Raw genomic sequence first — 13,292 nt, forward strand, 5'->3', positions numbered from 1 at the left:
AGGGCAACATTGATTATATTAGCCCCCGAGGGACGAAATATTGCCCGACGCGAAGCGGAGGGCAATATTTTCGTCCCAAGGGGGCTAATTTAATCAATGTTGCACGAAAACACAGTCAACATTTGTTTTGTTATATGAAGAAACAAAGCAAAATTAAGAAAGTAATTGAAAACAGATCGCCATAATTTTCTCGGCTCAACAAAGAATTCACGAATTCAATTTTGTGCAAAGTTCATCTCCAAAATATCCTCAGCATCAAACGGTCACTGGTGATTTTCCGCCGACCGAAAGAATTAATATACAGATGTTCTACCTTATTTTACTTCACAGTAATTTGCAAATCCTTATATCCGTTATGATAGCGAACCGTCGCATTGCGCGTCCGTTGTTAACTTGCCTTGACTGTCTATTATGACGTCACCTTGTTTTGGAGTCGCGAAGAGTTATTTACGTCATCGTTTACGAATCAACTAATCAGAGGCGATTATTTGAAATAGAGGGAATGTTTTCTATATATTATTCCTACCCGGTCAATATCAAAAAAATATTGACCGGTCAATATTTTTTGGACGAGCTAATATTACAATTATTGACTATTCGTCTATATAGGGTTATATAGTGAGAATATACTACTGAATATAACAAAACCATATATCGACCTACAAGGAAGTCCATAATTGTATACTGTTATATTCAGTAGTATATTCTCACTATGTAACTCTATAAAGAATAGATTTATTTAATAAATTTGTGTTAATTCCGTGTAACCCCAGCGCCCCCTTGGAACAAATATATTGCCCTCCTCTTCGCTTGGGGCAATATATCGACGTACCTCAGGGGTTAATATAATCAATGTTGCCCTCATCTGTATATTCTAATTTTAAATACATTGTATTTTTTCTTTCCCACGTCATTTACATAACAGCAATGGGTTAGAGCTTTACCTTTCGATCCATAAATCATGGGTTCGAATCCAATTTTTAACCTTTCCAAAAAATTTTAAAACTTTTGTAACCTTTGAAAATTCTAAACTAGGAAAGTATTTCGATTATGATGTACTTTATTTTTATTAATATCGATAGGTGTCCCATAGCACCTCAAATAATCTTAGGGCAAATGGAGCAAGAATTTGCAGGTATATATATACAGTACATAAATTGTAGAAAGAGCACACAAAGACTGCTTTGTATACTGATAATTGCAGTGTACTTGAACTGCAATTACTGTATATTCAGATGTTCCAATGTTATATTTCACAATTCTCAATGGCAGTTACTGTAAACGTAATATATTTGGCAGAAAGTAGTTTTTGAACAAGTTGATGTGCATTTGATTTAGCATATTCCTGAATGTTCCTTCATTTACATGTGTGCCATCTTCGCTAGCCAAGGGTTTTCGGTCCACTTTGCTCCCATAAACGTTTATGGGGAGCGAAGTGGACCGAAAACCCCTGGCTAGCGAAGATGCATGTGTTCATGACATTTAGTGATGTACTTGATTAAGCGGAAGTCACATTATGCCAAAAACACTAATTAAAATACACAGCCAAATGCAATACGTTTACAGAATCTCTCACTGTTGAATACAATAATGTACTTTAATTGTCCAGATAACAGCATTTGCAATAAGATAAGTCTGTTGCTTGATAAAGAAAATAAAAAAGTATTGCTTTCTACAGTTTATTGATGAGTAATAAATAAGAGAAAATAAACTGTACATAAAACTATTCTAACAGACATTGCTGTATTTTCTCATATTCTTATATTGCCAAAGGCAATTTTTGCAAACACAGTCTCAAACATTCTAGACAAGATTGTTTATTATAGATAATTAGGTACATCCTAAGAGTACCCTCATACTTAAGAGGACTACATTTTTAACATACATGTCCTGTGTAGATTATGCTATCTTTTTTTTGCAAATTAAATTTCATCAAATCAAATCCCATTTGACCTGAGTCATGATCATCATTATCATCGCACACTTCTGTGTAATAAATAATGCATATCACATGTCGCTGACTGACCAGCACATACAACCTTCAACTGATTGTAACAATAACAGTTCTAGATTTGTCTTAAAAATCTTCAACATTTCTTTCTTGGAATGCACCTCAACACAGTAACAGTCTATAAATAATGTACAATACATAGGGAGACCATTTCATGTATGTTAAAAAAACATATATCATCATAAAAAATAGATCATATGATAATATCAAGACATAACTGAATTGTTCAAGAAAAGCACTTTTTTTTTCTCATAAAATACTTTACATTGTTATTGTCATTGCATTGAAATGAAAAAGGACATGTTAATAAAAGACCATCATTATTAGATACTGCCAATCATCTTGCATATGCCTATTGACCTTGGGCAGCCTTTTTGAACTTTTCTTGGTCTTGAATATATTAATTTATGCTTGGTTTGAAAACAAGGCTGTTTTATGGTAACATGCTGTAAATGTTTTAATTTTTTAAATGTTAGCACTCACACTATTGGTAATATCATGAGGGAGCAAATCAGAACATGACAAGAATTGTTCATGAAATATAGAAAGTTCAATGAGTTTGGCCTATTGTCAGTAAGCATATGCAAGAATGATGGAAGGAGAAATAGAGTTGTGTGACCAATCGGATGGATTCCACAGAGACCCAATTAATAACAATAATAAAAGTACTAGTAAGACATGCATCAAATTGCTCAAAATAACATTCATTAAAATATATTTAAATTAAGTATAGATACCTCGTCCAGTATCAGAATTGTAGGTCATAAGTAAGACTGTTTTGCACAGTACTATTGTACTATTCAAAATACACCTAGAATTGCACATTTCCCATATGGTCAAGAATTCAATTTGCGATATTAGTAAAATATGTGTTGATGTGATTATTTATAAACTAAACCAATTTTTGTAGGTTTCCCTTTGGCTAAATTGAAACACTGCAATCAGGATACAATGTACTTCTTCAATGGAACCAATGGGGGAAAAATATACCTACATCATAAAATCTGCTCAATAATTGTGTCACCATCAAAGAGGTGTTAACAATGATAATAAAATCTACCATGTCTATTAATAACTTGGCAGTGTTAAAGAAGCAATAACCTTATATTGTGTAAGTCACTGACACTACTTTGTCGGTCTGGCCATATGGACTTTATACCTACATATATAAACAGGTACGGGTAAACATATATTGACTGCTGCCTTCACACTGACCATTCTAAAAGATACACTTACTCTGCATACCCACATTGTATAAATGTATGCAGTATTTGTGCCAGGATCAATCAACTAAAAATCCTAAATTATGCCATGCAATATATTAGGAATCAACATTTTAAATAATAATTTTATCTTACTCACAGGTTAAAGAGACCAAAAAAAATCACACTTTCTCTGTACATAAATATTATATGTAAACAAGCATCATTTTCAGCATTTACAAAAAAGTAATAAAATATAATGTATGTACAAATCAAGATCAATGTTTCAAGGTGTCAGTGTACACAGTAGAAGGATTTATAAAACATACAGCTTGGCTGTTGGGAGAAATATATATAAACCTGTTATTTGGGGAGATTCAGCTAGGTGTGTTTTTTGTTGAACACGTTGTAACAATGAAATGTTGAACTGGAGTTTCACTCGGCCACATGTAATGAAGACAATGATTGGATGGCGTGTCCGTTATTGTCACCGAGCCGTCTCTCCCTCAGGAGTTCCACTGGATGAGTTCTGAGCACCTGCAACAAAATCAGGTATCAGTATATTACTGCTCTCATTCAAACACCCACTCATCACAAACAAGTATAAGTGAAAGTATTTCTAAATTTAAAGCATTTCAAAAAACCATGTTAAGAACAATGATAACTATATCAGGCCTGCTTTCATTCTTCTTTACTTCTTACTAAAAACCAATGTTAATGCTCACTGTCTCTGTCTCTATCTCTCCGTTTGGCACGTTTTCTTCTTCTGTCTATACATGCCACCTCCGATTTGAGATTCATGTAAATTTTGCGTATTTCTTGGATTTTCTCCATTAGGAAAGATATTCTCTTTTCTCCTTCCAAGTACTTCCCTTCATCTAAAAACAAAAATTAATAGTTAGGAAAAAGCGTATATACATCAACCTACCACGCCAATGATTTGTTTAGTCTTTCACTAACTACAGGTTGCTGGTCAGTATACATACCCAGGTTGAGCTGATATCGAGGAGCTCGCTGAGACTGGGGTCTGGTGGGGGTGGAGACCTTAGATGGGGGGGAGGAGCCTGGCTCAGGACTGTAGTTCCTCTCGGGTCCCTCATCACTGTCACTCCCTACAACAATAAGATACTTAGACATTAGAACATTAGATGCAATTCTTTAAAAAAATAATATTATATATAATGATAATACATTAGTTGACATCTGTCCAAAATATAAAAGTAAAATTTTACAATACGCAAGATGTGCTTCTTGCAATTTTATTTCCTCACTTTTAATTAGGAATCTACAGTATTTTAATGAAATTGACTTGAATAAAGGATATTTAACTCACCCATTTGCTTGCTGAGTTTCCTTTCCTGCTTCTGTTTCCCCCTCCTCTTTCTCTTGGAGGGGGTGACATCTTCCGATTCTCTCCTGCGTTTGCCAAGACTAGTGTGCACAGGTGCCTCGTTATTGCTGCTCTCAGAACACGCAACATTGCCACTCCCCACACTGCCATCATTGGAAGACGGGCTGGCATTCCCTGATGGCGATTCGCTTGCATATTGTTGATCATTGCTGTTGTTACAGTCACCTTTCACCAGATCGTGCGCATGTTCCTGTGACTGGGGAGCATCCATCTCGTGTTCAGGAGTAGTTGGTGGGGTGTTTTCATATAAAGCACTTGAGTTTGGTAAGCGACTGGCGGAAGATTTGGAGTCCGCGGACTCCTCAGATTTTGATTCTTCAAGATTAGATTCTGCAAAATTGGCACCATTGTCTTTTTTACTTTCTCTACTACATGTAGCACTTTCAGAGTGTTCAGCACCAGCTATGGCTGATTCTGACGGTATCACAGGCTGAGGTTTGTTACAGTCACTTGGAACCAAGTCACCCTCCCCCTGACTATTATCCTCCCACTCGTTGAAACTCACAGAATTCACCTCTTCCTCCTCTTCCTTCACCTTTTTACCTTTCGACTTGGCAGCTTTATCTGCCTTGCTGGACTTTCCTGGTCCTTTTGCTGGTTCCTTCTTCTCTTTCTTTTCTACTTCTGTATCACTGTTTGCTTCAGCTTTTCTCTTCATTTTCTTTTTTACTTTCTTCTTCTCAAACTCATTCTCTTCCTTGGGTATTTCTTCATCATTCTTACTGATGGGTTGAAAGGTCATCTCCTCTTGTTTGATCACTGGAACAGACTGAAGTTCCATAGTTTCTTCTACTGCCTTTTCTTTCATCTTTTTAGGAGTTGGTTCACTCTCCTCTTGGGGTTTTCCCATTGTTTGGGAAGCAGCTTTTTTCTCTGCTATGGAAGCCAGTGAAGGCCTTCCTCTTTTCTTCTCTTTCCCTGGTTCTTTTTTCTCCACTGCAGGTACTTTAGTTTGGTCTTTCTTTCTACCTCTTTGTTTCTTTTCCACTTCATTTTCTGATTTGTCTTTGGATTCTACTGGCTTTGCTTTCTCTCGAATTTCTTTTTCTGCCGTTACGTCACAGACATTTTCTACCTTGCCTTCTTTCAATTCTAATCCACCATCCACAGGATCAGAACTCTCTTCCCCTGATTTTGCAATTTTCCCCAACTGGAGATCCTCAGAAGATTCCTTTGAATCACTGATCTTTTCTTTTCCTTCTTCCTTCTTTTCCTTTGTTCCCGAGGGTGAGTTTGCCATCCCATCATCAATAGCCTGGATGTTCGGCATCTCTATATCTTTAGCAGGAAACGATTCTTGACTTTTCTTAATGCTGTCTAGTTTTGGTGGGCTCTTCACTGTTTGGTCTTCAATTTTATCTAATTTTTCCTCCTTTTCTTTGATCTCTGTTTTGGAATCTGTTGTTTTGTTCACTTTCCGTTCCACAACTTCATTGACCTTCTCAATCTCTGCAGCTTTGTTGAGTAAATCCTGCTCTACAGGCAGTATGTCTGTTTTCTTGTCCAGTACTTTACCACAGTCCATCAGTGACCTGTCCTCCTCTTCTTTGTCCTGTTTAGAGTCTTCTGATTTTTCTGACATTTCATCCTTGTCTGTCCCATATTTCATATCTACAGATTCTGTTCCATCAGATTCCATGTCTCCTTCAAACTCATTGTTGTCATCACTTATTGAACCTGAACAAAAGAAATCACCATTATGAACCTTGTAAAAGATTTTTTTCTTCTTCACTTTTCAACAGCAATAACAAATTTTGTTTTCCAATGACTTATAACTGATACACAATAACCAAGGTTAGTATACTAGAAAGCACTGACCATGAGAGATCAAATCTGAGGATTCTGTCACACCAGAACTTCTGCGTGTTCTCCTGGGTTTTCCTGAAAGGATAAGAATTGTATAACTTTAAAAAAAAATACAGGTATTTCGTGCCAATTTTAAAAGAACTTTTATGCCAATGAAAATAATTTGGCATCAAAAGTCCACTTTGTACCTGGGAGGTTGTCGAGGCCCCTCTGCTCTATGCTGTTGGAGCGAGTGGGTCGCTGCTTGCTCTGCTTGAGTTGAGGCGTGTTTGGTGTGTGAGCTGGAGATCGTTTCACCGGGCGAGATTCACGCTGGCCTCCTGGTACAGGGGATGGCGAGGGAGAGGGGGCTGAGGCAGGGGATTTCCCTTTTTTGCTGACCTGAATAGACAAAAATGAAGAATGGTCTTTTGCTTAAGTCAGTATTTACTTGTTTAAGATTGATCTTTCAGCATTGCCTTGGTTTACATCAAGTTTTTCTTTAATTGCAAAAGAATCTAAACTTACTGGGGCTTTTGGAGATTTGGGTGGAGATTCTTTGGCTTTCTTTTTCAATGCTGCAATATCACTGGGTTTGTTGAGAACATTCACAATCTGTTCTGGACGGATCCACTCATCATACCTAGAAATCAAAGAAGCATCCATATTAACCATATGCTTACACTGATGATTAAAGTACATTCCAAACATTTGTAAACTTTTTGTTGAATTTAAAAAAATCCTTCCTACCTCATATTCCAACCTGCATAATGAACAAGATACTGAAGTCCATTGGATCTTTGGATTTCAATTATCTGAAATTTGGAAATACATAAACCAATTAGCACTTAATAATGCATTTACATATTTCGTGGAAATGGTCAACAAAGTATCTTAATAGGTGTACAAACCTTGGCATCATAAACTTTTTCTGTCCTTCCCTTTCCATACTTTACTTGGAGCTTTGTGCCCATGGGATATTCATTAGCTGCCAAGGGCTTGGACTCTTCTATAATTTCCCTAAAAAATAATAAACAATATTTCTAACCCTTCCAATAAGCAAAATGTACATCTCAATTACTTGTTTCCCATGCATTCCACATATGTAAATATACATGTAGGTAAACAAGTTTTGTTTTTCATTACTTACATTTCTTCTTCCTCCTCCTCTTTACTTTTCTTCTTCCCTGGAGTTGACTCCTCTTCATTCTTGCTCTTTTTAGTGACTTCTTTCTTTGTCTTTTTCTCTACCTTATCTACAGGTGCCTCTTTGCTCTCTTCCTCTACAACTTCCTTCTTTATATCTTTCTTTGTCACCTTTGCTTTTTCCTTTTTAGCTTCTACTTTCTTATCATCTTTCTTGTCATTTTTCACATCATCCTGCTTTTTTGATCTATCAAAAAAAAAAGAAGCAATTCTCATTAATTAGAAATTTAACTTAAAAGTCTACAGAGAATGGAGGAAAATGTTACTTCAATTACTTACCCTGGTTTACCCTCAGGCTCCTTGTTTGCTGCCACCTTGGATTTTGTCTTTGGATCAGTTTTCTTTTCCTCTGTTTCCTCCTCTTCCTCTTTCTTTATCTCCTCTTTCCTTGCAGACCTTCTTCTGATAGTCTATTAAAACAATAACTTACTTATTATATACAGAGGACATAAATCATGCAATTACATTTCTTTTCAACTAAAAGCTCTAGACATGCCAATGATCTTGTTATATTTCATTAAAGACCACTGCTCCTACCTTTTTCTTGTCTTCCTGTTTTCCAGCCTCTGGCTCTTCATCATCACTCTCTTTCTTTTCCTCCTGCTTTTTCCCAGACTTTGTCCTCTTTGCATCCTCTTTAATCACAACAGATTTTTTGCTGTCCTCCTCCTGTTTAAATGTGTCACTGCGTCGTGAGTCCTTACTACCATCCCTCCTCTCTCTGTTCTCCCGCACAACAAAATCCAGGTCACGCCTGGTCACTCGTTCTCGTTTTGGAGGAGATCTTGTTGACCTGGAATCTCCATCATCCACGTCTGATTCTCCATCACTCTTGGATTCTTCCTTCTCTGTAGCAGTGATCTAAAAAATCAACCAATATACAATGACACACAAAATCAGATCAACAAATTTTTTTAAGAATGAAGAAAGTATCTGTTTTAAATTTTCAATGTTAAGGTTTAATTGCTTGTCATTTCCAAGGTCACCTTTTCTTGCTCTTTGACTTGACTTTTGTAGACCCCCATTCCTCTGCCAGAGTTATTACGGCTCCTACCGGGTCTACTGATTGTGCCCATTGTGCTGCCCAACTTGCGATAAAAATCTTCAAATGCATGCAAGTACCTGGAAAAAAAAGACGTCAGAATAATATATGTTGTACACACAAAGGTCTCAGCTTGGCATATTCTTTTTTTTATGACAACTTACTTTTTGTAGGCAGTTTTGAGCTGATGAGACACCATGTTCTGAGAAGGCAGTCCAGTTTTCATTCTACCTGCAACAGCTTTCCACTTGTTGGAGTTTGTGACCTAAGAAATAAAAATTACAAATTAGCAGACATACACTATAACTGAGCTTTAAAATAACAAATAATATTTGGGAATTGTTATAATCTATGGCCAAAGTTTTTTTTTCTCTTGGTTTATGATTCCGCCGACCCAATTTTTCCCTATTACGAAAAGGAAAATAACGAGTTTTATACCTCCCAAAACTTTCTTATTCCGGAATTTTCTCAACTGAACATTTCTATAACTTATAATACATCTTAATCATTAAAGCGCTTTGTACAATACAAGGCTTTTACAAACATTTAAGTGACCTGGTCAGGGAAATGGCAGGACAGATATATTTTAAGGTAAAAGCATGTTGTGGAAGCAATAAATCGCTATCCAAAAACTTCTTCATGAGTGGAAGGGCGGACCAAAGAATAGGTGATGCACTTTACCCGCATTTTGCCCAGAGCAACGTGTCAGTGACGGAAATTTGGACTTCTGATGCAGAAGAGGGACAGCCTTAGACAATTACAGATCCGAATACTCCGATTTCGGTTCTGGAGTCATTTGGCGTACGGTTCATTTTTGTCGACACAAAACCGAATGATAAGAACGTTTAAATGTCAAGGTATTTTTGTATGAATATTAAAATCAAATGATAACAGGACAATTATCTTGCATAAAAACTTTGGTGTCTCGAACAAGAAAGTTTGATTGGCACAAGCACTGAAAACGTGAAATTTACAAATGCAGTGAAAGATCCCGAAATTATGTTTTACACCTTGAATAAATATATACATGTAGTCCAAATGTTTAAATCTTTAATCACTTTTAGTAGTATTTATCTGTTTTTACTTGCAGGCATCACCACCAAGTTTCAGTCGGTTTGTTTTTACTGTGGCGACACTGAGGTGGACAGCACATCCCAGACAACAGGTTACTGATATTGAGGAGGTCCAAGATAACCTTCTCTATACTTGTGGATCTATGCTGTTCCCCTCTGGTCATAGAAATCATGAGACTGTTGTAGTCAAGGAGGGACTTGAGTGTGCAGCCGAGATGGAAACGACCTATTATGCTGGTTAATATCGGTTTTATATGATAAAAAGCAAATATTACTAGATCCAGAAATTATGTTTTACATCTTGAATAAATATATACATGTAGTCCAAATGTTTAAATCTTTAATCACTTTTAGTAGTATTTAACTGTTTTTAGTTGCAGGCATCACCACCAAGTTTCAGCCGGTTTGTTTTTACTGTGGTGACACGAAGGTGGCCAGCACATCCCAGACTGTGCAAGACTTGAAAAAACATTACAGCATTGTCGGGCCCATTTGTTTTAACTGCATATCAAGAGGCATTCAGCCTACAGTCGATTAAATGCTATTTGGATTATAAACTCACTCAGTCAGGATTTCAAATTATTTTTATTTTTATTTTTCGACCACCCAATGCATATTTTTGTAACCAAAAATTGTAAACCAAAAAAAAAATAAAAACTTTGGCCTAATGTATGTGTATGTCCTACCTTGTTGTATCCACCAAGGGTTTGAACAATGTTAAAAAGGCGGTACAAATTCAGGTCTTTACTTCCAAGGGTTGGCATCCTATTGATTGAGGTTCCTAAAATGAGAAAGGTACATGAAATTAAAGATACATCAAACTATTACCTAAAGAATTGATATATAAAAATAAAACAGATAAAGTATTTTCAGTAAAATTAATATGAAATTCTTGCCTCTATCATCCATAAACTTGTACAGCTGAGCAACAAAGCGATCCTTTTCTTCACTAGGTTCATCATCAGATCCCTACAATAAACATCACCAATGATCATAAACTACATTGCATTGCATCAACAATAAGAATATGACATGAAATCTTGTTTACTTCCTGTTTCAAATAGACCTTCGCCAAAAAAAGAGCTACTCACCTCTTCCTCATCAGAGAAGTCTTCCTCGTCAGTGCCCAGTAGCTCTTCTCTCTCCCAGTTACTCGGCAATTCTTGTTTCTCTGAGAAAGTGACTGCTCTCTCTAAAGCTAAAAAATCAAGACGTTTCCTTTACTCACAAAATTTTAGACCGAAAAGAATAAGACAATTTAAGACCATAGGTTGGGACAAGTCCAATACAATACCTTGTTTTGCATTCTTGTCTTCAATTTTAGCGATTGCCTCTTTGCTGAAGTCTTTCAATTCTTTTCTTTGGTATGTGTGACTATAATGAAGGATAGAAATTCATATAAAGTGCATGTTTATTACTATAATTTTGTTTTCTAAACTGGGTAGGCATCTAAATCTAATACTTTATGCGTTAGTTGCTATATTCTTAAACACAAGGTACAAAATGCTTACAATTTTCCATCTTTGAATGACTTGACGAGGAGGTGGTCCTTGGTTCTCAGCTCCGTGGCGTGAGCATCAGGTAACACAACAAGGACAGGAAGCACCTGTTTCTTCTTCTCCCCAATTTCTGCCAAAAACACCTTCCCCACCAGCTCCTGGTTCTTCCCCTTGTACGCTGCTCTCCTGGGTAGGCTTTCATCTGTGCTTTCTTCTTCTGACTCTTCTTCTTCATTACTATGAAAATTATGATTACCATTATGTATAAATATAAGAACATTCAATGAAGTCGGAGAGTAATATTCACCCTTCTAACACACAATAATCTACTTCCTGTATAAAACACTTTTTATCAAGCTTTCGCCATATACAGATGTGTCTTACCCAAAGATTGGTCTTCCACTTCTCCTCTTTGTCTTGCTGCTCATTACTGGTGTACCAAAATGCTCAGGGTGGGATAGGGGAAGATTGTCAAGTGTCTGCAATATGACAAAATAACTGTCATGTTGACACAATTCAATCAGTATTCAGGTCAACTCAGATTGATAATTCTTTCCTCTCTATGACTTACCTCACTTTCAATAAAATGCTTTTCTCCCTTCAGACAACACTGAGTTCTTCGTAAAGTTTTTTCATCACCATCATCAAAAACTGTAAAATATAAGCATTACATTGAACATTAACTCTATTATGTTGTGTATAAAATACTTAGAATTGATTTTCCCGCTTTATGTGACACCTACCCACTGTATACATGCTACAGTCTGTTAACTTGTTGATTACTGCTTCCATAGGCTGGCCTGTGTCAGGGTTCTTGTATTCTACAGTGGAACCAACCTGAATGTGAAGAAAGAAAAGATTACAATAAATCTTTAAAATAATCCAAATCAATGAAAATCATTTTGAAAAATAAATTTCATTGTTGATCTTTGCCAATTTCTTACTTTCAGTGATCCTTTAGTGATGTGGTCATCAGTTACCACAACAGAATTTAATGTCTCTTTCAAATAAATCTGCAAAAAGAAATGACATTCCATCAATAAACCTAAACAATGAAAAAAAAGGTGGATCATGTCTAATGAACACAGAATTCATAAGTACATAATAAAGCTTACCTTGCACTTAACAGATCTCACTATCTTCTTCACCTTAGCCTCACAAAAGGCTCCTCTGTATTTGGCACTAACTTCTGTGCCAACTGGCAAAAATGGAGGGTCATCCCCAGCCTGACAAGTAAAACAGGATTATCAATTGGATAAAAATAATACCCTACCTGTTTTCATATTTCAATATCAGAAAAGACTAAAGCCAAAGTGTAGCCAAATTTACGGTACTTTTAGTTCCTTTCCCCTGTAATACTATGTTAGACCATTACATATTAAATAAGAGATGTACAGGCTTACCTCTAAAATTTATAGTCAATTTAATTATATATATTTAAACATGGCTGCCATTTTCATTTTCTCTTTCTGATGAGCAATATTTTTAATATGCCAATGCTGTTGTGAATTCTGGTAAACTTATATACATTAAGTCATACACAGTGTACTTTACATCTAAATGTTTGGGGGATATGCCCCAACTAAATCTTCCTATGGAACAACACATTCATGATCCAAATAGGGAATATTGCTGACTGGAGCAATAAGACAATCTCGGCAGAAATTTTCGTTATGTCAAGTAAAAATAACAACTTGATTTAAATAATGATGTCAGCGAGAAGCCTTTTCTTAATTTAACGACAAATTATGGAATAGGAAGGTGTTTGAATGTTTTCTAGAGACGGTCAAGATTCAATGTTGGGCATCGCGCCCAAAGAAAAATATAGTTTTACAAAACAAATACGGTTTGTTACCATTGTTGCTGATGTGGATATTGTTTCTAGTTATCCAGTCTAAAAATCCTAAGAATTTCACCAGATTTCTTCCAGTAATCCTCGAGAAATGTCAGTAAACAAGTCTCACTAGACATTCACATTCGGCTAACGTACATCAACCATGGCTCAACAACAACTTGTCATCAGAAAATTCTTTGTAATGATTGGTCCAATATCACGTGGGCGT

General features: G+C 36.2%; 1 protein-coding gene across 1 annotated transcript; it reads right to left on the reverse strand.

Moving 5' to 3' along the window:
• Nucleotides 1-1,663: 1,663 nt before the first annotated feature.
• LOC105342391 (AT-rich interactive domain-containing protein 4A) lies at nucleotides 1,664-13,258 on the reverse strand. The gene is made up of 25 exons (XM_011449324.3): nucleotides 13,085-13,258; nucleotides 12,345-12,455; nucleotides 12,174-12,242; nucleotides 11,973-12,066; nucleotides 11,801-11,880; nucleotides 11,614-11,708; nucleotides 11,242-11,466; nucleotides 11,025-11,104; nucleotides 10,822-10,928; nucleotides 10,627-10,699; nucleotides 10,417-10,511; nucleotides 8,822-8,922; nucleotides 8,602-8,737; nucleotides 8,153-8,476; nucleotides 7,895-8,025; nucleotides 7,560-7,802; nucleotides 7,321-7,429; nucleotides 7,160-7,224; nucleotides 6,938-7,052; nucleotides 6,619-6,811; nucleotides 6,443-6,505; nucleotides 4,547-6,301; nucleotides 4,200-4,325; nucleotides 3,939-4,091; nucleotides 1,664-3,750 (listed from the first exon to the last, which is right to left on the reverse strand). Exons 1-25 carry the CDS (start codon nucleotides 13,085-13,087, stop codon nucleotides 3,701-3,703), a joined length of 4,596 nt encoding a protein of 1,531 aa, XP_011447626.3. The 5' UTR covers nucleotides 13,088-13,258; the 3' UTR covers nucleotides 1,664-3,700.
• Nucleotides 13,259-13,292: the final 34 nt, after the last annotated feature.

Source organism: Magallana gigas, chromosome 6 (assembly GCF_963853765.1).
Source record: "Magallana gigas chromosome 6, xbMagGiga1.1, whole genome shotgun sequence".
Lineage (NCBI taxonomy): Eukaryota > Metazoa > Mollusca > Bivalvia > Ostreida > Ostreidae > Magallana > Magallana gigas.

Bases quoted from the DNA above. Each gene is read 5' to 3' on its own strand.
- LOC105342391 (XM_011449324.3), bottom strand. The intron at 11,709-11,800 runs GTAAGTCATAGA...GTCATATTGCAG, and splicing joins AGCATTTTATTGAAAGTGAG to ACACTTGACAATCTTCCCCT. The intron at 4,092-4,199 runs GTATGTATACTG...TTTTGTTTTTAG, and splicing joins TCGATATCAGCTCAACCTGG to ATGAAGGGAAGTACTTGGAA.